The sequence below is a fragment of the Poecilia reticulata genome, chromosome 16 (genome assembly GCF_904066995.2).
Source record: "Poecilia reticulata chromosome 16, P_reticulata-male-v2, whole genome shotgun sequence".
Lineage (NCBI taxonomy): Eukaryota > Metazoa > Chordata > Actinopteri > Cyprinodontiformes > Poeciliidae > Poecilia > Poecilia reticulata.
In genome coordinates this window covers 17255150-17274777 of record NC_088845.1, presented here as the reverse complement: position 1 = coordinate 17274777, position 19628 = coordinate 17255150, and the positions used below count along the sequence as shown (strand labels likewise).

Here is a 19628-nt window from a genome sequence, read left to right as displayed (position 1 = left end):
CCATCACCTGCAGCAACGCGCGTCTTTCCTGACGTTGAGCAGGGGAGACAGAAAAATCCAGTGAAAACCAAAGTAGATCCCAGGTTTCTGTTTATTGGGAAGCTGCACTTTACAAAAACAATCCAATAATTGTTCATTTGCATGTTACTTAACATCAGCAGACGCTGGGGCCTGGGAGGAAAAAAAAAAAAAAAAAACATTAAATCATTTTGAAACGATGAAACTGCTAATGAGGCGGTCTGAGAAAGCCATTTTAATACATTAAGTCAAAGAGCTGTGAGAACGCTCAGCTGGCCAACAGTGACTTTAGTCTGTACAGCACCTAGTAATCAGACTCCACTCATAAAACGTTTGGCATGAAATAAACTAAAATAAATCAGAAAGCTTGAAAGTGAATAAAGGGATTTTCTTAAACTTTTCTATGTAGTTCTCTTAGTTTACTTAACAGCAAGGAAACTCATCTTAATAAATATGGATGAGCTGGATGCTAAATCACATCTCACTTAGTGAAACATCCAAACAATAAAGACTAAACGTTCCCAGAGAAAGAAAAAAAACACAAGATGCATTCTAACAGTTTCCAGGCAGGTTAGGGAAGAGAAAACAGATTGTGTGTATGGCTTGCAAAACTCCTCTTAGGTAATTTGTGATACTTTCTGTATATAAATAAAACGTCACACTCTTGTCTCTACATCATGGGCTTCCGCTCCCCGTCTTCTGGTTGATTGTTGCTGTTGTTGTTGTTTCTACTTGAGCGCTTGACCACTACGATGAAGATGACAACTGCAACGAGAGTAAACATGAAGTCAGTTGAAGCAGAAACATTTAGACACAGAAAGGTTTTTTCCAAACCTGAATCAGTTTCACAGCTTCATTCAGGAAAAATGGGACAAAATGTAACTATTTGTGGACGGGTAACCCAAAATGTTAAAAACGGAGTCGTGGAGTTTAAAAAGAATTTCATCAAACACTAAAGGAAATTAAAAAATACTATTTTAAAGGGGCAGTGTTATGTGTTTTTCAGGCACATGGGGCCAGTTTACCGCACAATCAAGTATCTATGTTACCTTCAATTGTTATAAAAATACAATATACAGCTCTGGAAAAAAATAAGTGACCACTTAAAATGATCAGTTTCTCTGATTTTACTTTTTATAGGTATATGTTTGAGTAAAATGAACATTGTTCTTTTATTTTACAAACTATTGACAACTTGTCTCTGAAATTCCAAGCAAAAATTTAGTATTTATTAGCAGAAAACAAGAAATGGTCAAGATAATGAAAAAGATGCAATGCTTTCAAACCTCAGATAATGCAAAGAAAACAAGTTCATATTCATTTAGAAACAACAATACTAATGTTTTAACTCAGGAAGAGATCAGAAATCAATATTTGGTGGAATAGCCATGAGGTTTTCAAAGGGGTTCAGTGCAGTGGAGTCTCTTAATGTTTTCCAGAGCTGTATATATCAAACATCACTTAAAGAAATTTGACTTTGATATTTAATGGCTTAAAATTGGGCCTCTGTCTCTTTAAAAAACACTTGTTCTTTCTAAAACTCCACCTTCAGTAAATCATCACATCACTCCTCTATTAAACCTCCAACAACATTTTTTCGATGAAAAGTAGCTCATTTAATGAGCTCAGCACTTCCACCAGGTGTTTGCTAATTGCTGCTGGCTAGTCTGAAGGAGCTCCTCTGTGAATAGAAAGCTTGGAAACTGCAACTCTGAGGATACGCTCGGTCCACCCAGGCGTTTTTTGCACAGATGAATGGTTGCCACGGAGACTAAAGGATTTCTCAAACATGTGCAAAAAAAATCAAGCCAACACTCCAGGTATGTTTTTGATAACATTGAGGGAATAACATTATAACAAGACGTAAAGCTTAAAAAAAGTACATTTTACAGAATACTGCCCCTTAAATCAGTGTAGTCTGATTTAATATCATATAGAGAGAGAAGAAACTTTTTTTCTGTAGTACGTCTGAACCTCTGGTTTCAACTTTATGTCTGACTTACCACAAAATCCCAGAACGCCGACTAAGATCCCGATGGTGAGTCCCATCGGAGGCTTGAAGCTCTTTCCGTGTGGTGGGAGGTAGCAGTAGCCGAAGGTTGTACAGTTGCATATTTTCACTGGAAAGCAGAGCGGAGACATGGAGTGAAGCATCATTTTGCCTGAATTTAAGTCTTTCTGTCCTTTATGTGTCCACATTCTTCACTTTTAGGCAACATGCCGCAATTTGCCGTCATTATCCGTCAGGTACAAGAACTGAACAGAAAAAGAGCTCTCCATAAAAGAAAAGGAGAAAAAAAATTGAGGTTTAGTTTGAAGACAATTTAAACAAATAAGTTACCCTCAAACGGGTTTGGGATGCCCATCCCTGCTCTGTCTTTAACGGTGATCTGAAGAGTGTACGTTCCTTCCTTCAGGGGTTTTTTGGTCAACTGCAGCTGAGCAGAGGAATCTGCACAGAACCAGGTCAGCAAAATCTGAGTCAAGAAAACCACATCTCTGGATCATCTTTTTCTTTTTATTAAACAAGCGTACCGTCAAGCTTCGTCAGCTTCCAGTTGGGAGATTTCTTCGTAAAGGCGAAATCAAAAGGACCAGAGAAGGGGTCGTCGTCTGCGTCGTTAGCCTCGATGATGAGGGGTTTGACGTTCTGCATGCAGATGAAGTCGTCGCTCTTTGTTAGTTTGGGAACGTTGTCGTTGACATCCAGCAGCCGGACGTGGACGACGCGCACGGAGGACTTGTCAGGATTCTCTGAGGAGGCAAATCAGGGACAACGCTAACATGGACATGAAGACAGACAAAATGGTTGATCCATATTTACTTAATGCGGGGCAGACGTAATATTTAGGCCTCATTTAAATATTCATACTTTTAAAATGTCAAGACAGCATTTAGGCCTGAAATATTCAACTGACTTCAGAGTTCAAAGCTTATACCAAAATAACATTTAGACTTGTCAAATCTGGACTGGATTAATCTGCGTTAAAAAAGCATTTTTTTTAAAGTTTGTACTTTGCCATTTTTTTATTCAGTACTTTGTTTGGCTTTAGAATAAGAACCACAGATGTTTAAAACCCAAAGAGGTTGAAAAAGCAGTAAAATGTCAAATTTATTTTATTTCTGAAAGAGTTTCTGAAAGTGCTGGATAAGTGATTCAGGTATAAATCACAGAAAAGACGCTTTATTTTCAGAGATCATTAATTTTATTTTGTGTTAAGGATATAATGTGGCATCTAACCATATTTCCATGCTATGTTTAAGTTCTTTCATGTTCATCCAAACTTGGAAAAGGACTAAATTAAATTCCCTACCAGTCCTCAGATCTACATTTCACAGTAATTTGCTGCTATTTTGCCTGCACTCACTCTTCTCGAAGGCCGTGACAGTGACATCAAAGGTCTCCAGTGTCTCTCTGTCCATCTTGGTTTTGGTCTTGATCTCTCCTGTGGCAGGATTGATCTCCAGCCAGCCCTTGTCGTCGCCGTCCAGCTTAAAGCTGCACACAAACACATAACCATCAGCAACCGCTGGAAGCTACAGCTCAACTGTGACAAACACTCACTCTGAACTTCTGACCTGTGCAGCAATTGTGCACAAAAATAATCTGTAGTTTTCTTCAACAGATTAACAAGCCAACATTCAAGCTCTAGAAGCAGATTATCAACTAGATTTACAGTGATATGTTTCTGTTTTCCGCTGTGGGTAGATTTAGCAACTTCAGGTAAATGTATTAGACTTGAGGTGAAGAAAATTTTACAATTAAGTTAGAAAATAAAACAATGAGCGATGTGTGTTTGTGAAATTGCCTCTTGAGACACAGTTTAGGGTAAAAAGAAACTATAAAAGCAACTCAAGATTAGAGTAGCCTTTCCATCCTGCATCTTGAGTTCCTCTTTAAATGTTCATCTCTTCTTTGACGGACTGGCGAAAATGAAACATTATGACGTCTAAAGCAGATTTGAGAGAAGCAGCTGAGCTCTCTTTACCCGATCTCTTCCCCTTCTGGGTCTTTTGCGTTTATTTTCAACAGCACTGATCCCTTTGTGAAGTTTTCTGGTACGACGACATCCACGGTGTCCATCGTGATCTCTGGGGCCTCGTCCACATTGTTGACGCTCACGGTCAGGGTGGCGGTGGATTTGCTGGTGTACTCCACACCCTTCTTCAGCGGCTCTGGGTTACGAGCATCAATCTGGAGGTCGAAGGTGGAATGGGACTCGAAGTCCAGAGGCTGTGGAGGCAGAAAACGAACTGCTTAGAGAGGCTGGATCAAACAGGTGGACATTGTTTTTTAATTCACAATAAGTCATTTGTATTTCAACTACATTAAAAAAAAACAATGCAGCAAAAACATTTGTTAATAAGTGTTCAACTATTTTGTTGTTTTGCTTCTCTTTTGCTTTTCTTCTGTTTTTTTTGTTTTGTGTTTGTATTTCCTTTAATTCATGTGAAGCACTTTGAAAATGTGCTTTATAAATAAAATTACCTTTACCTTTACCTTACCATAGCGCCCCAAAGTCTCCTTAGCAACGTAATTTTAGGAAGAAATACCAGAAAACAAAACTTTTTCTGTCCTACCATTACAAACGTAAACACATATTTTGCTGTCAGATAAGGCTAAGATTGAGCTTTTTAGCAGCAAACAGTTCACACTGGGTTTGCCATGAAACAAATGCACATGAACACATGCACATTGTAATGTACGATGGAGGATCCATAAGGCTGTGGGCCTCTTTATCCCCTCAAAGTTCTGCTAACCTTGCTGGAGAGCTTTGCTTTAAGATTCCTAATGTCACCTTTGCAATGACGACATATCCGACTCCTTTGCCGTCAGATTCCACAGTGAAGACGTCTCCTTCGTTTCCGCTGGAGATCTCGAAATTGATGTTGGAGCTGCCCGTGTCAGGCTCGTCTGTGTCCGTGGCTTTGATGGTCAGCACCGTGCTGCCCACCTCAGTGTCCTCCGGCAGACTGTGGTTCCCGTACTTCAGACAGAAAACACACTCAGTGAGAACATCATCCAAACAACTCCACTAAAACTAAACACTGATCGCTGCACTCACGTAGTTCTCCTCAAACACGGGCTCCTCCTTGTTCACGCCGATAACCTTGATGATCACCTTGCAGATGGTGCTGAATTCTGGGTGCAGGAATTCATTAAAAGATGAAACTCTCCTAAGGTTTACCTTAAGATGTGTTTGTAAACGGTCTGAGCGTTACCTGAATCGCTGACTTTGACATCTAGGTTGTAAATATTTTGTTCTTTCCGCTGAAGCAAGCGCACCGCCTGGATTCTTCCATCGGTTTGGTCAATAGAGAAGCTCTCAAGTGAGCTGGGTGGATCTTGTGAGCTGATGGTGTAAGTCAGTAAAGATCTTATAGTTCCTGGTTGGTCGTCGTCACGGGCCAGAAGATATCCCACTTCACTGCCTGAAATAATAACAGTTGGAGTCATTCAGAAACTCTCCAACAAATTATCACAGCTCCTACGACTTACACATGTTCTCTGTCTTAAAAGATGCTCCTAATTAGATATGTTGACCAATTAAAGCTGCTTTATGTAACTTTTATATGTAAAAACGGCTTTTGCATATTTGTTAAAACTATCACTATGCCTTCAAACAGATTTTTTTTCTGTGAAAAAAAAATCAAGCTCCTCTGCATTCTTCATATGGACCTGCTGTCATCTGAACAAATACACCTCTCCATCACTACCAGTCAGGACCAGGAGGAGGGTCTTAGCGCTGTCAATCATCCTTGAGTATGAAGTAACACATACATAAAGGTGTATGTTATTTTAGTTTTAGTTTGTCGTGACCAAAACCTGGCTGGAGCAATAGCGAGATGAATAAAATCTGTTGCAGCTGCCCCATTCTGGGTGTTATGTTATGTAATAATCACAGCTTACCTATTGGCTCGTTCTCCTGGATCTCCAATTCAGTTAGCTCTTTTTCACACACAGGCTTGTTGTCGTTCACGTCCGCCACCAGAACCTGAATCTCCATGGGTGGGTCCACCTCAATGTCATTGGCGTCTTTTGCAAATACAACTAAAATGTACTGAAACAAGAGCAGAGTGATGAATGTTGGATCTTTTCTAATCCATGTTCTTAAGGAATATTTTCAAGGCTCTGTTTTCTACCGTGTCTTTCTCCTCTCTGTCCAGCTCCTCTGTCAGAAGTATTTCTCCGTTTTCTTTAATCTGGAAAGGGAACCTGAGCTCTCGCTCCTTCTGCACTAACGAGTAGCCTGCATCAGGGACATTAGACTGGACCTGGATGCAGAAACAAAGCAGAATATGAGAGTCAGAATCTGCCTTTTAGAGTTGAATTAGTGAGATTGTTTTATATTTATATGTTCTGACCTTAGCAATAACACGAGGATAATCTCCTTTTAAGTTCTCCTCAATAGTTAACGGCCCAGGGTTGACCCACAGGTTGGGCTTCACAATAATGTAAACTCTGGCATTTGCACTCAGGGCCGTCTCTGTGGCCCCGTTCTTGTCCTGAACACGGACGAACAGGACGTAGTCGGGATCCTCCAGAGGGTCCAAGTTACGCCTCTTCATCTCTAACCAGCAGGAAGAAAACTAAGATTAGAACTGCTGCATATCCAGGGTACAAAAACCCGCTCAAAACATTTAATTTGGTGACATTAACTTGTCTCCCTGAATGAGCTCAGATTAACACCCAATTATCCACATTTTGGTAAACTTGAATCAAAGTGTATCAAAGTAAAAGATGCTAGCTGATGATTTTTAGGCCCAGACTGATTCGAGCATCTGGGATTTCAGGGAACAAACCTTGTGTCGCCACGCAGCTGAAGAATGGATTTTGTTCATACAGGATGTTCGGTCCTGGACAGTAGTCATCAAACTTTGCTTTCAGAGAATCGATGCTCCGCTCTTCTCCCCTGGAAAACTGGATTCCTGGTTTGGCCTGCAGCATTTCTTCTCCTGTTGAAAGAGACACTGATTAAATATCGATTAGCAATATTTAATCTGAGATGCTCAAATTTAAAACTGTACAGTTTCTGGCACATTTAAATTAGTAAGAGTCAAAATCACGCGACAGATTCAGGAAATCTGCCTCCAATCAGTATTAATCTTGGCTGGACAGGATGATCTATGTAATCTGGATTTACACTGCCGCTATTCTGATGGATTACAGGCAGAGAGGACAGATTACAGACTCTCCCACAGACGGTGAATCTTGCTCAGCTTTGCCCGGCCTCGGGTCTGTGCTCATGTGTGAGGATGAATTTTATTTTACCCTCTTTAGTGGTGGAGATATCTCCGGTTTTGGGGTCAATCTGGAACAGGAAGATGTTGTTATTGTTGGGGACCTGGCTGACCAGGCTGTAGCGCAGACGAGCGTTGTCAGTCGTGGGGTCGTCCTGGTCGGTTGCAGACACTTGGATGAACGGGTCGTCTAAGGAGAGAAACAGAACCGGAGTTAAGCTTATTTTACAGAGAAAGGTTGACAAGAGTAATTTAAAACAGGCCCTGGATCAAAGGTGGGCCTACAAAAATGATTATAGATTCTTAAATAAATAACTTTCATGTTTGACTCCTTACTGGCTTCATAATCTCAAAATAAAACGAAATAGGCAAAAATAAGAGAGAGATTCACAGCTAATGTGAGCAAATCTGTGGACAGGATAATTACTAGTCTTAACTCCACAAATATGGCCTTTTAAAAGACTGTAAAGAAGAAAATCAATGTTAAAGTAAAATTTCTTACGTTTAGAATTTGTATCATATTAGATATTTATGGATTACAATAGGCTTTATTGAGGCGAGTTGATCAATCTATCGAAGTAAAACAAAAGCCTTTTATATGCAAAAGTAAGATATATAAAATTACTTTGTTGGTACATTTTGAAACTTTTTAAATGTCTCAAATATGCATAAAAATAACAACTCTTCAACAGCAGAAGAAATTAAATATCCTCTGATGAAGAGTCACAGAAAACTCACCTGGTTTTCTCCTTTCAAGAATCGTAGCTGTGTAGACATTCGGATTGAACCGTGGAGGGTTGTTGTTTACGTCCACAACATTAATATTCACAGTTATTGGGCCGGCCACTACATCCTCATCTTGCATTCCCTCCACCTGGATGTAAACACACCATGCTGCTCATGAGCTGCGTTTCCACCATAAATCAGGAGTTTTTAATGCATGAATAAAAGACAGAGTTTATTACGGTGAACACATAGTGGTTGTTGTTCTCAGACCAGTCGAGAGGTTTGTCCAGGTAAAGCCAGCCTTCCTTGGACATTTTAAAGATGTCCATGCCTTCTCCGCTCACGCTGAAACTAGTAACACCTGCAGGGACCTCAAACTACACAGTGGAAAACGGGAAAGACAGGAGAACAAAGATTAGACTCAATACAAAGATATATTTATCTCTTTGTTCTTAAATTTATTAAACGTACCACAGAGACCCGACAGAGTGACTTTTTCATCTTATTCAAAAGGTTACAAGAAATTATGACTAATTTTATCACCAGCTGTAATTTTCCTCTCACTTAAGGTCTTAAGTTTCTGTGTTGGATTTGTGCTATTAGCTTGTGATTTTAGAGGTTTACAGTTTAGAAACATTGGTTTCTTTTTGCTCCCCATCACATTTTATTCACCACTGAAAAAGCTGTGCAAAACCTTTTTTTTATTGGAGCGGCATAATGTGATTGAAAAAATCTTTTTAAACCTGACCTTTAATTTGATTACATTTATTTAGTGGAACAAAAAAAACAATCCCATGTTAAAGGAGCTTAAATAAAATCAAAGGTTGTAGGAAAACCTTTCATTACTAATACACGACTTTCTACTTTCTTGTTCTGGGGTATAAATATGACGTGAAGCAGAGGCCCATTTGTCTTAGGAATGCTTAAAAAATAGAAAATATGTGTAAACATAACAGAAAGTTAAGGTAAATGTGTGCTGAAATTTACAAGTCGGAAAAATGACAATAAAAATAGCTATTTGGACAATTATCAAAGTTTATCTTGTCATGACAAACAGAGATGGTAAACAACGTAAAAACAAGTCTCTAAAGCTTTATGTTAGTGGTCTAAAACATTTTAACTATGGGTGCATTAAATGTGTTTTTACTGTAAAATCCATAATGGAGCAAAAAAAAAATTACACTTTGGACATCTGAAAATCTATTTCCAACGTGTAATACATTAAAAATCAGAAAAATATGTTTGCTTTCACTTTCTACGTTTATCATATCTCTTCTAAGAAGCAGGTTTAAGAAAAAACAAGCAAAAAAGCTCAACCCATAAGAGCCTCCACTGACGAGGTGCTTTGAATGCAGCATGTTTACATGTTGAAAGTGGTTGGAGATAAATTGGGGAAGGACTAAATATAGAGGAAATAAAAAGTACAAACATGGTGATCAGTAGAAAATGGGCATGACTCAATGCTAAGTTGGCCCTCAACTGCAAAAACAACCGAAATAGAGTTCATTCACCAGAATAACTCAAGGACTTCTGGTACTCTGGCTTCTCTTCATCTCGAAGAAACAAACTTGTAGAGAGATTTTATTGCACATAGTCAGAAAAATTACTTTAGAAAGGATTTTGTTTCACTGGATTTGGCCGTTTTCAGAGTAAAGAAGTCTTAATATAAATGCACATCAGGCTTTGCAGATCTTGTTTGGCTAAATTAAAAAAACATGGGTTGTTTTCCTTCCACTTCAAAATTATTTGCAACTATTTCTGCTGGTCTGTCACACACTGTTCCACTGAAATACATCAAAGCTTGTAGTTAAGATGTGAAAAAGTTCAAGGGGTGTGAATACATTTCCAATGCATTGTACATGGCCAAAAAAGAAACGGTATTGTTCAGTGTTTTACAAACGTTGTTCTTTAACTTTTTTTTTTTTCTATTCGCATTTCATAACCAATCATGTTGCTGCAGTGGCGCAAAAAGTGGGTATGCAGGGTATGCAACGCATAGGGGCGCAGCACCAGAGGGGGCGCCAAAACCCCGTCTGGAGGGGGCGGCGCGCCGATGATGTTTTCCCGTACACTTCTGCGCGCCTTACGCTCCTTCTCCTCGCGCACATAACGAGGTAAATGTAGCGAGTTTTACTCTTCACGTATCGTCGCCTCGGGGGGGGGGGGGGGGGGCGTCGCTCCTTCACCCTGACGTTCCTTCCCTCGGTCGGCGGGAGAGTGGGGGGGGGCGCCGATCTATGTTTTTGCATCCACCTGAATAATGTGTAGTTGCGCCACTGTGTTGCTGGCCTGTTTATCAGTTAACCACATCTTTACGAGTCCTAACTACTTAAAAAGAAAATTTTTGTGAAAAATAATTACAATAAAAAACAGAAACTCCCAGTTTCAGCATTTAGTATTTTGTCTTTTTTTCAAGTTTAAATAACTCTGGTTTCCTATCTAGACGTTTTTTATGATCCAAACTTCCCTGATCTTCTTCCTCTTGTGTTTTACCTGATGCACCGGATAGGGCACTGCCGTTGCCTCGTTCACATCTAATGTAACGTCCACAAACGGGCCCTTCAGCTCCTCCAGGTCCATCCCTGCAGCCTGTCGAGGCATGAAGAGACGGGTCAATCATTCTCAAGTACAGCAGAGCTGAAAGTACAACTAAAAGTCACACAGAGGCGACATTAATCTGGTCAAACATTGAGGGCAGTTATTTATTGAGCCAAAAATGCTTTCTACATTCCTGTTGAGCGCAGAAGAGCAAAGTCTGAAGACAAACTGCAGATTAAAGCTTCCTTTAAAGGCGTATAATCTCACAGAGAATAGCCGCGGTACATTAAGACGCTCCTCTGACGCTCCAGATGTAAGCACTATCACACATCGTTAACAGCTTCATGGTTGAGATGAATATGTATCAAAGGCCGGCAGAGGCAGCAGTTGGCGGTGCTATGTACTCACAATGCTGAGCAGGAACGGGAGCAACAACAGATGCACCATGGGTGTCATTACCACAGGCTGCGAAGGAGGAGGAAGAGGAGGCGAGGTGGGAGAAGGGAGCAAGAAAAACAAAAAGCGACAAAATCAGAACGGATTTCAAACAACCAAAAGCATCTAATCTCTTTTACCTCGGGGCTTTACCAGGTGTCTGCATGTTTGTTGTGTAAAAATACTTTAATCTGTGTAAATGCCTCACTTAAATCACTTATTTAAACTCAGAAACAAGTTACACATGACTTTAATACGAATGAATTTGCTGTTTTCAGCTCTGGGGATTTTACACCAAGGTTGCCAAAGTTCAGCGTCTTCTACATGTTTACTGGAAACTTCATTATAGCTACTGATGGTTCATTTAAGGCCTGAAATCCAAGTCTAAGAGTCAAACCTTTTGAATAAAGGGTTTCCATGACACAGGATATAATCTGGGCTTATAACAAGAGCACTTTGATTTAAATTACCTAGAGAAACTCAATGAATCAACTATACAGGGACAAAATATTCTTAGGTGTAAAACATGAGGTTTGTTGTGCTGCATCATGGGTCTTGCAGTTTTGTCTATTTCCTCATTCACAGCAACCAGTTACTGAGTGAATAAATATCAATGTATGCTTTTATATTTACAAATGTTGACAGAAGAAGGAGATAAGAAACATCTAAATGTATCATATTACTGATATGCCTGGCCATATTTCAGCATTTAAGGTTATTTAAGACTGAAGAAACACATTTTTATCTTCTATCTTCAGCACAATGAGTCACTGATTCACAAAGACATCGGCCACACCAAAAGGAAATTTGTCCTTGAGTCTGCACGTGTGCACACTCGGAGCTGAATGGGAGCTTTAAGTTCACAGAGACTCCACCTTCCTGGTGAATCAGCGACCTGCCCTGCAGGACAAACTGAAAGCCAGCTGGTTTTCTGTCCTGTAAATCAGATCCTGCAGGGCTGAACTGTGACAGGTCGTTTAAAGATCCCTGCAGGGTCATATTTTAATGCTGCTTGAATGGCTACAATAAAGTTTAAATGTGTATATATGCGGACCAGAGTGATGAGGAATGATCCATGTGGGATTCGTTTTATTAAAAACAACCCAGTTTGACATGAACGTTTGGCAGATTTACAGCATAAAAGCTCAGTTGAGATCACTTATTGTGGTAGATGACTGTTTGAATAAACGTAAACAGAAATACATATGAGTACAGAAACACAAATAATAAGAAACCTGAACAAAATTAAAACATTGTAATTACTAGAATGTTTTTTCTTTTATATGAATGTGACGGTAAAGCCCCTGGTTTGGGACTAGCAGGCGAAGGAGTCAAGTGAAGTCGACCCATTTAGTGAAGGTGACATTGACTCTTGGCTGATGACCTTTTCATTTCACAACACACTTAGTATCAGCACAATCACCACAGACTAATAAGTTTAAAAAAAAACTTTGTTCTTTGAACATTGTTCTGATATTGAATATCAGATTTAATAAAATAATCAGTCTGTTTATTGGTTCAGTTTCACCTCACTGGATACACCCTATCTATTGATATATTTACCTGGGTCAGTTTCAAAAAAATCAAATAAGGAAGTGATTTGCTGTGAAGATTTAACTCTGAAACTGAAACTTAGAATGGCAGCACAATACAAGGATTTCAGATTATCTCTTAAACCTTCAGCACAATGACTAAAACAGTCAAAATTCACCATTCATTATGATAAATACAACATTTTTATGCATTTAATAGTACATGTAAGAAGCAACCTCGAAAGCAAATTATCAGGAGTTCATATATGCCAACGCCTTGTTCTGGGTCTCGCCAAAGTCAAGTCAAGATCACAGTAATCTGGCAATAATCTGAAAACGCTTGAGAAATGTACCAAATAATCTACCAAAGTCAAACCGAGCAGCTCTGTTTGCCTCTATTTTACACCCTAAAGAAGTTCAGCTTCAGCAGGCCGGACCCTGACAGAGAGCGAGACAGAGGAGACAGAAGTGGCTTACCTTACAGCGGCGACCAAGTGAGCCAAACCTCAGAGCAATCTGAACAGCTTCATCTCTCTGGTCAAACGTTAACCCGAGTGTTAACCATCGTGTTTTATTGGACCTAATGATTGTCTAATCAGCCTGCCTGTATACGTAGCCGGCCAATGAGGTGGGAGCTCACTTGCTTGACAGAGACAGGAAGAGCAGGACATTGAGACATACAGAAGACAAACCCATTATCACCTGATATTAGCTGTGAGCTTCACAGTTTGACTCAAACACAGGAAGGTTTCTTCTTGTTTTTAATCAACGGGAAACAAAAGCAACCGATTTGTAGGCTAATCCTTTGAAGGATTAGCAATTTTTAATCATCACATAGATTGATTGTGAACAAAAGTTTAAAACAGGACAAAACAATGTATGAAATACAGGAATTTCCTAAGCAGCTCAGAGATCTAACTTTCTAATTTCCCCTCAGACTTTGCCCTCTGGACCTCGGCCCTTTTTCTTGGGAGATTTTCCATTGGAGGCACAGCTGATAAGGAGCCGTACGCTGAGACCAAGGGACGGACAGATTACTCTGACAGTCTGTTGTTTCATAAAACTCTGAGAAGTCATCTGCAAGGTGCAGAAGGTCACGGCATGCATGAAACTATTAGAAAGTTAGACGTCAAGCTCTCAACACCAGCTGCTCCAAGTCTTCCTGCGTACCGGAAGCATCAAATGTCAGAAACGTCCTGCAGCTTGGTGGAAATCTTTGTTTTTGTGTCTTGCAGCTCCAGTGGGAGGTTTGACTTTAACCATTATGGGAATGAAAGCTTTACCTTTTTCATCACAACAGAAAGATTCATCTGAAGTGTTGGTGGGATGAAATTTTAACAAAATTGTCTTTCTGCAAATTCACAGTAAGAAAATGAGTGGTCAATATTGTTGTGGATTTTCTCAACTCGTATTTATATAAACTGTCAAAAATATGGGCAAATACCCCGAAAAATATTTGGTGAAACAGCCCACTTTTAGTTAGACTCATCTGAAAAAACTGACTGACCAAAACAAATTATTTTCAAAATGAAGATATGTACTATCTTTAGCAATGAAGCATGGTTTAAAAAGTCTGGAAAAATTTTTTTTCATACTTTATTTTCTTTTTTATTTAACTTATCCAGGCCTCAAATTGCTTTCTTTTAAACCCTGAAGGCTTGATAAAAATTTGCAGCTACTCTTGCGAACCAACCATTTCTCCTCTGGAGTCATCTTCAAGGTCACACATGAAAACACTGAGCTGCTTGGAGAACTCGAGCTTAGACTCCATCACCTAACACATGAGGCAAACTGTCGAGCACAGCAGTGGCAGCATCATGCTCTGACGCTTGAGAATCGAATAATGAAAAAAGGAATAAGCACTTGGCCTCAGCAGCTAAATAGTTCAACTGTGACACAGTCTTGCTTTCCATGATGCTAAACTCTCAAAATTTGCTCTTGGACGGACGGAGCGGGCTCACATCAATTTAGCAAAGCTCAAATCTAATGGGAATGATGCGGCCTCTGGTTAAAATCTGGAAACCGCTTTGCCAAGCAGAGAGGACGTAGTTATGCTGCATGAAGCCTGATCCCATCCTGAGCCGAGAGCTTTGCAAGCTAAGCTAAGAAAACGGTGTGGATCCACTAAATCAGTCTGTGAGCGAATCCCGTTTGATTGGCTCAATATTCAAACCGCAGTGTTGAAGGTTCGGCAGACGAAGCCATGAATTCAGATGGAAGTAACTCTGTTATGTAAAGGATTGGACTGTGTGAACGCCAGCATGCTCACAGCCATCTGCTTGCTTTCCCTGAAATCCTCGTACGGATCGCACAGCAAATGTTGCCTTGGCAACAGACTCTTCCAATTATTTTCCACCTTTGAGACAAAGTTCAAGTTTAGAATCTGAGCTTGAAGTTCAGCATCGCTCTGTGACCCAAGTCCCGGCCGGTTCGTAAACTTTTTCCATCCTTAAAATGACACCCACTGAGGGGACAGGTTCCGTTTCTCAGCCTTACCGTCACCGCCTGACTCATCCTTTATCAGCTCAGTTGTGTCGCGGTTAAATCCTACTAGTGTGAATCCTTTGTGTGCTAAAGATGAGTCATCCATTTTGATTTCTTGTCCACGACGTTGAAAAGACACACAAAAGGCGGGCCCTGCTGCGCTTTCTTCCAAGCAGAAACATCACTTTATTTCTTCAAACAGTGATTCAAAAGTAGCAAAAGACAACACATCGACTTGTTCTTACAGTTAGCGCATAAAACACTGCAGCATAAATAAAAACTAAACGTTTAAGTATCACACAGGTCTTAAAAAGCACATGTAAGGGAATTTTTAAGTTATTTACGCACTTGTAAATGAAAAAAGTGAGAAGAAAGAAAACAATCAAAATAACTTTGTTTTCTTAGTTTCTTCTAAATGTCCCATGACTTATGAATTCACTGTGAACTGCAGTCCATTCAGACTGTCAACAGCTTGACGCAGACCTCCACCTCCACCTCCACCTGAACGGAGGGCGGAAGGTGAACGCCAACTCTGAGCTCGTTGGGAGGCAGGAAATGTCCCCTCCAGCTCCGTCCACGGCTGCTTTTCTGCAGCCTTCAACCCGTCTCATCTGCTCAGGTGTTTTCCCCACCTGCATTCAGGTTTGGTCTACAGCACTGACAGATTGTGGCAGGACTTGGATTTGAGCCAGAACGCCATGTTGGGATTGTTCTTCGCCACCACCCTGTCGAGGAAACGCTTGGCCCTGACCGGAAGGCTCTCTCTGCGTTTGTCGTGGTGGACGCGCCTGCGGCGTCTGCTGTCGTCTTTGGAGTCTCGCCGCAGGCGCAGCTGTCTCACGATGCCGTAGAAAGCCTCCCAGACGTTGTGCTGCATGGCGGCTGAGGTCTCGATGAACTTGCAGTCAAATACTGCGGCGGAAGCACGGGCCTCTGGAAAAACAACAAAATGATTCGCTCAAAAAAAAAAACCTTCAGATGTCTTTGAGCTTGTAAAAACCACAACCACACAAATGTTGACGTGTTTTATGTGATAGATGAGCAAAAACTTTCAAGTGTAATAATTGTAGTTCCGGCTGAATGTTTGGCTCCGACCCAGTCTCCTGCCTTTTGGTGCCTTCAACATGTTTTCTGACAGATTTGCCTCATACTCAGCTAAATCAACTCGCCCCACAGCACATCCGACAAGTAAAGAACAATCTGGTATGCACCTTTTCCCAAGACGTTTTATCTCCACAGCTTGAGGGAAACGACAAAGGGACCCAACTTTGTACTTTCTGAGTTGTATGACATTAGGCCCCTTTATAGGCCCAAATGAATTGTATTAAAGTTTGGGGAGTTTTACAAATAGATTCAATACTCGAGTATTTGAAAATTAAGATATAAAATATTAATTATTTTGGGTATAAAATAGAGATACTGCTCTGCTCTGGGGATGTATTAAACCTACCAGGCATCAATTAATGTATGGAACTACCTGTTATTACCTATTATATTGTAATTTGAATTGGTAGAAGAATTTTTTTTGTGGTGGTTTGGGTACCAAACTGTCTCCAGCCCATGGGCCCCACATCCTTGTAAATCCGGCCCTGCACACAGGTCTCCTCACGGCTTTCTTACTTCCTTATCTTTCACTAAGGCCAGATTTATAGAGTGAATGACTAATTGTCAACATTTGGAAATACTTTCCATTCACTTATGTGTAACGTTTTGCCAGTCCATCACGTAAAATTAATTAATAAATGCTTAGAAATGTGCGCCAGATACTGAAAATGTTCAAGAGTTCAGATCATTTTTCCAGTGTCTTCTTACCGCTTGTCGACACTTCTCTCCGCCTCACCAGGTCGCACTTGTTCCCCACCAGGATTATGGGTGTGTGGCGGGCAGGACGAAAGCGACGTAGGGTTATCCGGAGCTCTGAAGCTCGCAGGAAGGATGCCCGGTCAGTGATGGAGTACAACAGCAGGTAGGCGTCGCCTATCTGCATGAAGCGCTCCTGGGTCCACTCATCACCTTTCTGCAAAGATTACAAAAAGTTAAAATCTGAAACACTAACAGCCCATCTGCTAGAGTCGCCTTTAAGCCATAATCAATGGAACATTGACCTACATGTTTATTTCTGTTTTTGATGATGGAACTCAATAAACTGCAATGTTTGTTCTCAAATTGGTAACTGTGTGATGTTTTTAAAGCACTTTGAACTGCCTTGTTGCTGATGTGTGCTGTACAAATAAACTTGACTGATGAAATAAAGTGCAGTGTAGCATCCAGGCTGAAATGTGGCCAACATATCTCACCTCTGCATCCCAGGTATCCAACAGGAGTATAGTTGCAGCCTCTCCATCAACTTCAATTTCTCTCTCAGACACTTCATCTGGAAATAAACATGAATTTTAAGCTTTATTCTAATAAAAAAAGTAGCCTATTAGTAATTCAATTATTAATATTTTTTAAAAGTTTGAATTGTTGTAGTAATTTAAACATGTCATACCTCCACACAGCTCGCAGTCGTCGCTGTCCATGCTGTCCGCTGCGCCGGCGAAGATGCTGGCGAACGCCGTCTTCCCGACGCCGCTGGCCCCCAGCAGCACCACCCTGTACGGGCTCCCGGGCTCCACCGAGCCCCCGGCGGAGTCAACAGAGATAACCGAGTCCGACGACGACCAGCTCCCGCGGCTTCCGTCCGACTCGCCAGCGGAACTGGCGCAGGACTTGGAGCGGGAGACGCACGCAGGGACCCGGGCGAGGAGGCCGTCCGGGAGGAGGTGGCTGCCCGGGTCGCAGATGCTCCAGCGGTGGAGCTCCGTCTGGAGGCGGAGGCTGTGCCGCCGCACACTGGAGAGCATGGTGGTGGTGGTGGTGGTTTAGGGTGAAGCGGTGAAACCTCTGAATGGTGTTTAAACTATTTTTTTCGGGGAAAACACACCCAAAAGTAAGTCTTTTTTTGATAATATCTGCTTTACTGGGTGTGACATTAGCAGCGTGTCTTCATCAAGTTTCTTTGGCCGAGGTGAAGTAAGTTGTGCATCGCCAAAGATTGGTAAATCCCGCCCGGAGCGACTTGTCCAGCTGGTGTGTCGTTTCTGTGTCCTCTGCCTCCTGTCTCGGTAATCTGCGGCTCTGTGCTCTGCTGGGGTTTCCCTGCAGGCTTTATATAGGGGGCGTACTGTTTTGATTCACGTCCACATGGCAGAGAGAGGCGCTTCATCTGTGTTAGTTTTCCTCCCCAAAAAGAGATTGAGGAATCTAAGCTTTCAACAATCCAGTTCTGCGAAGATTACAACTATTTCACGTTTAAAGATTATTCAAACGTAAGCGCAGATTGGCGCGTTAAACGTTTTACTGTTAAAATTTACTTTTCCACATACAGATGGAACATTTTTTTTGTTTATTTGGCTGTTATACAATGTTAACAACTAAAAGGTAATACATTAGATCACAACCTCTGCATCCACATCAGGAAAAATTACGCTGTTACTTCATGGAGTCACTAAATTTCTACTTATGGAAATATCTCTACTTGGTCATGTTTTAGACATGGAAACCATTTGGATGGAAAAAGAATAAAGGAGGGATGATAAACAACCAGAAAGATTAACAAAGAGATGGATTTTTGGATGTATGGATGATTTGTTAGAGGGCCAAACACAAATAGATTGATGAACAATGTGATGGATGAACAATGTGATGGATGGATGAACAATGTGATGGATGGATGAACAATGTGATGGATGGATGAACAATGTGATGGATGGATGGATGGATGGATGGATGGATGGATGGATGGATGGATGGATGGATGGATGGATGGATGGATGGATGGATGGATGGATGGATGGATGGATGGATGGATGGATGAGTTAATACACAAACGGATGGATGGATACACAGCAATATCGACTGGACGTATAAATTCACTGACATCATGGACACTATGGTTTACTCACCATTAACTCGGATAAAACAATCAGCTCTATATTAAGAATTCAATTTCCATTTTGGGTTTACACCTTCTGAAATATCAAATTTGATAAGATATAAGGCATAAATATTATATCTGGAAGGTATGAATGTTTGTTTATGGGAGGTTGCTAGAGGACTAGACCTTTTAAAGAGTTTTTAATTTCCTATTCTGACCCTGGAGAAACAGTCTTTCATCTTTCTACATTACGACTGTATGCACAGCAGATTAGCAATGAAGCTTGATTTTATTTGATAAAAAAAAAACCCTGTAGTCACAGGGTTGTGACTATGAGTTAGTAGGGCAGTTTCACTTGGATTATCACTAAAAAATGTGCTTTTACCACATTGTTATGCCTGAAATCATGCACAGTACAAAAATAAGCTGTAAATTTGTTCATTTTTTACACATATTGAGTCGTTCTCGCTTAAATACAGGCTGGCTATGGAAAGTTGTGCAGCACAAATTAAGTTATTTTCTCCACTGCTGTGATTTGTATGAATGTCCTTGTTAAGAGCAGAAAGGAGGCAGACAAAGAAAAGTCCTCGCATTACTCAGCATTACTCATCTGTTCTCCTCATTTCTGAAAAACAGTCGACATCTTGTCAAACACGGCTATTATAAATTGTCTCCTTTCGCCGCGTGATTGAATAAAAAATGTCAAACAAACAAAAAAAAAAAAAAACATTAGG

General features: G+C 40.7%; 2 protein-coding genes across 2 annotated transcripts; both read right to left on the bottom strand.

Annotated features, from left to right (window-relative positions):
* Nucleotides 1-73: 73 nt before the first annotated feature.
* On the bottom strand, nt 74-13142 carry cdh17 (cadherin 17, LI cadherin (liver-intestine)). Its single transcript, XM_008432644.3, has 19 exons — nt 12969-13142; nt 10933-10989; nt 10480-10575; nt 8226-8363; nt 7999-8134; nt 7292-7450; nt 6823-6975; nt 6385-6590; nt 6163-6294; nt 5930-6080; nt 5242-5451; nt 5085-5161; nt 4818-5006; nt 4008-4252; nt 3387-3517; nt 2554-2772; nt 2360-2470; nt 2022-2138; nt 74-783 (listed from the first exon to the last, which is right to left on the bottom strand). The coding sequence occupies exons 2-19, from the start codon at nt 10978-10980 to the stop codon at nt 689-691; spliced, it is 2613 nt and encodes an 870-aa protein (XP_008430866.2). The 5' UTR covers nt 10981-10989; nt 12969-13142; the 3' UTR covers nt 74-688.
* A 1985-nt stretch (nt 13143-15127) lies between these two features.
* On the bottom strand, nt 15128-18246 carry gem (GTP binding protein overexpressed in skeletal muscle). The gene is made up of 4 exons (XM_008432645.3): nt 17467-18246; nt 17273-17349; nt 16788-16992; nt 15128-15908 (listed from the first exon to the last, which is right to left on the bottom strand). Exons 1-4 carry the CDS (start codon nt 17819-17821, stop codon nt 15625-15627), a joined length of 921 nt encoding a protein of 306 aa, XP_008430867.1. The 5' UTR covers nt 17822-18246; the 3' UTR covers nt 15128-15624.
* Nucleotides 18247-19628: the final 1382 nt, after the last annotated feature.

Bases quoted from the DNA above. Each gene is read 5' to 3' on its own strand.
- cdh17 (XM_008432644.3), bottom strand. From the start codon at position 10,980: ATGACACCCATGGTGCATCTGTTGTTGCTCCCGTTCCTGCTCAGCATT. The intron at 6,976-7,291 runs GTAAAATAAAAT...CTCTTTCAACAG, and splicing joins TATCTCCACCACTAAAGAGG to GAGAAGAAATGCTGCAGGCC. The intron at 2,139-2,359 runs GTAACTTATTTG...TCTGCTTTCCAG, and splicing joins CATCCCAAACCCGTTTGAGG to TGAAAATATGCAACTGTACA.
- gem (XM_008432645.3), bottom strand. From the start codon at position 17,821: ATGCTCTCCAGTGTGCGGCGGCACAGCCTCCGCCTCCAGACGGAGCTC. The intron at 16,993-17,272 runs GTGAGATATGTT...TAATCTTTGCAG, and splicing joins TGGATACCTGGGATGCAGAG to AAAGGTGATGAGTGGACCCA. The intron at 15,909-16,787 runs GTAAGAAGACAC...TTGTTTTTCCAG, and splicing joins GAGAGAAGTGTCGACAAGCG to AGGCCCGTGCTTCCGCCGCA.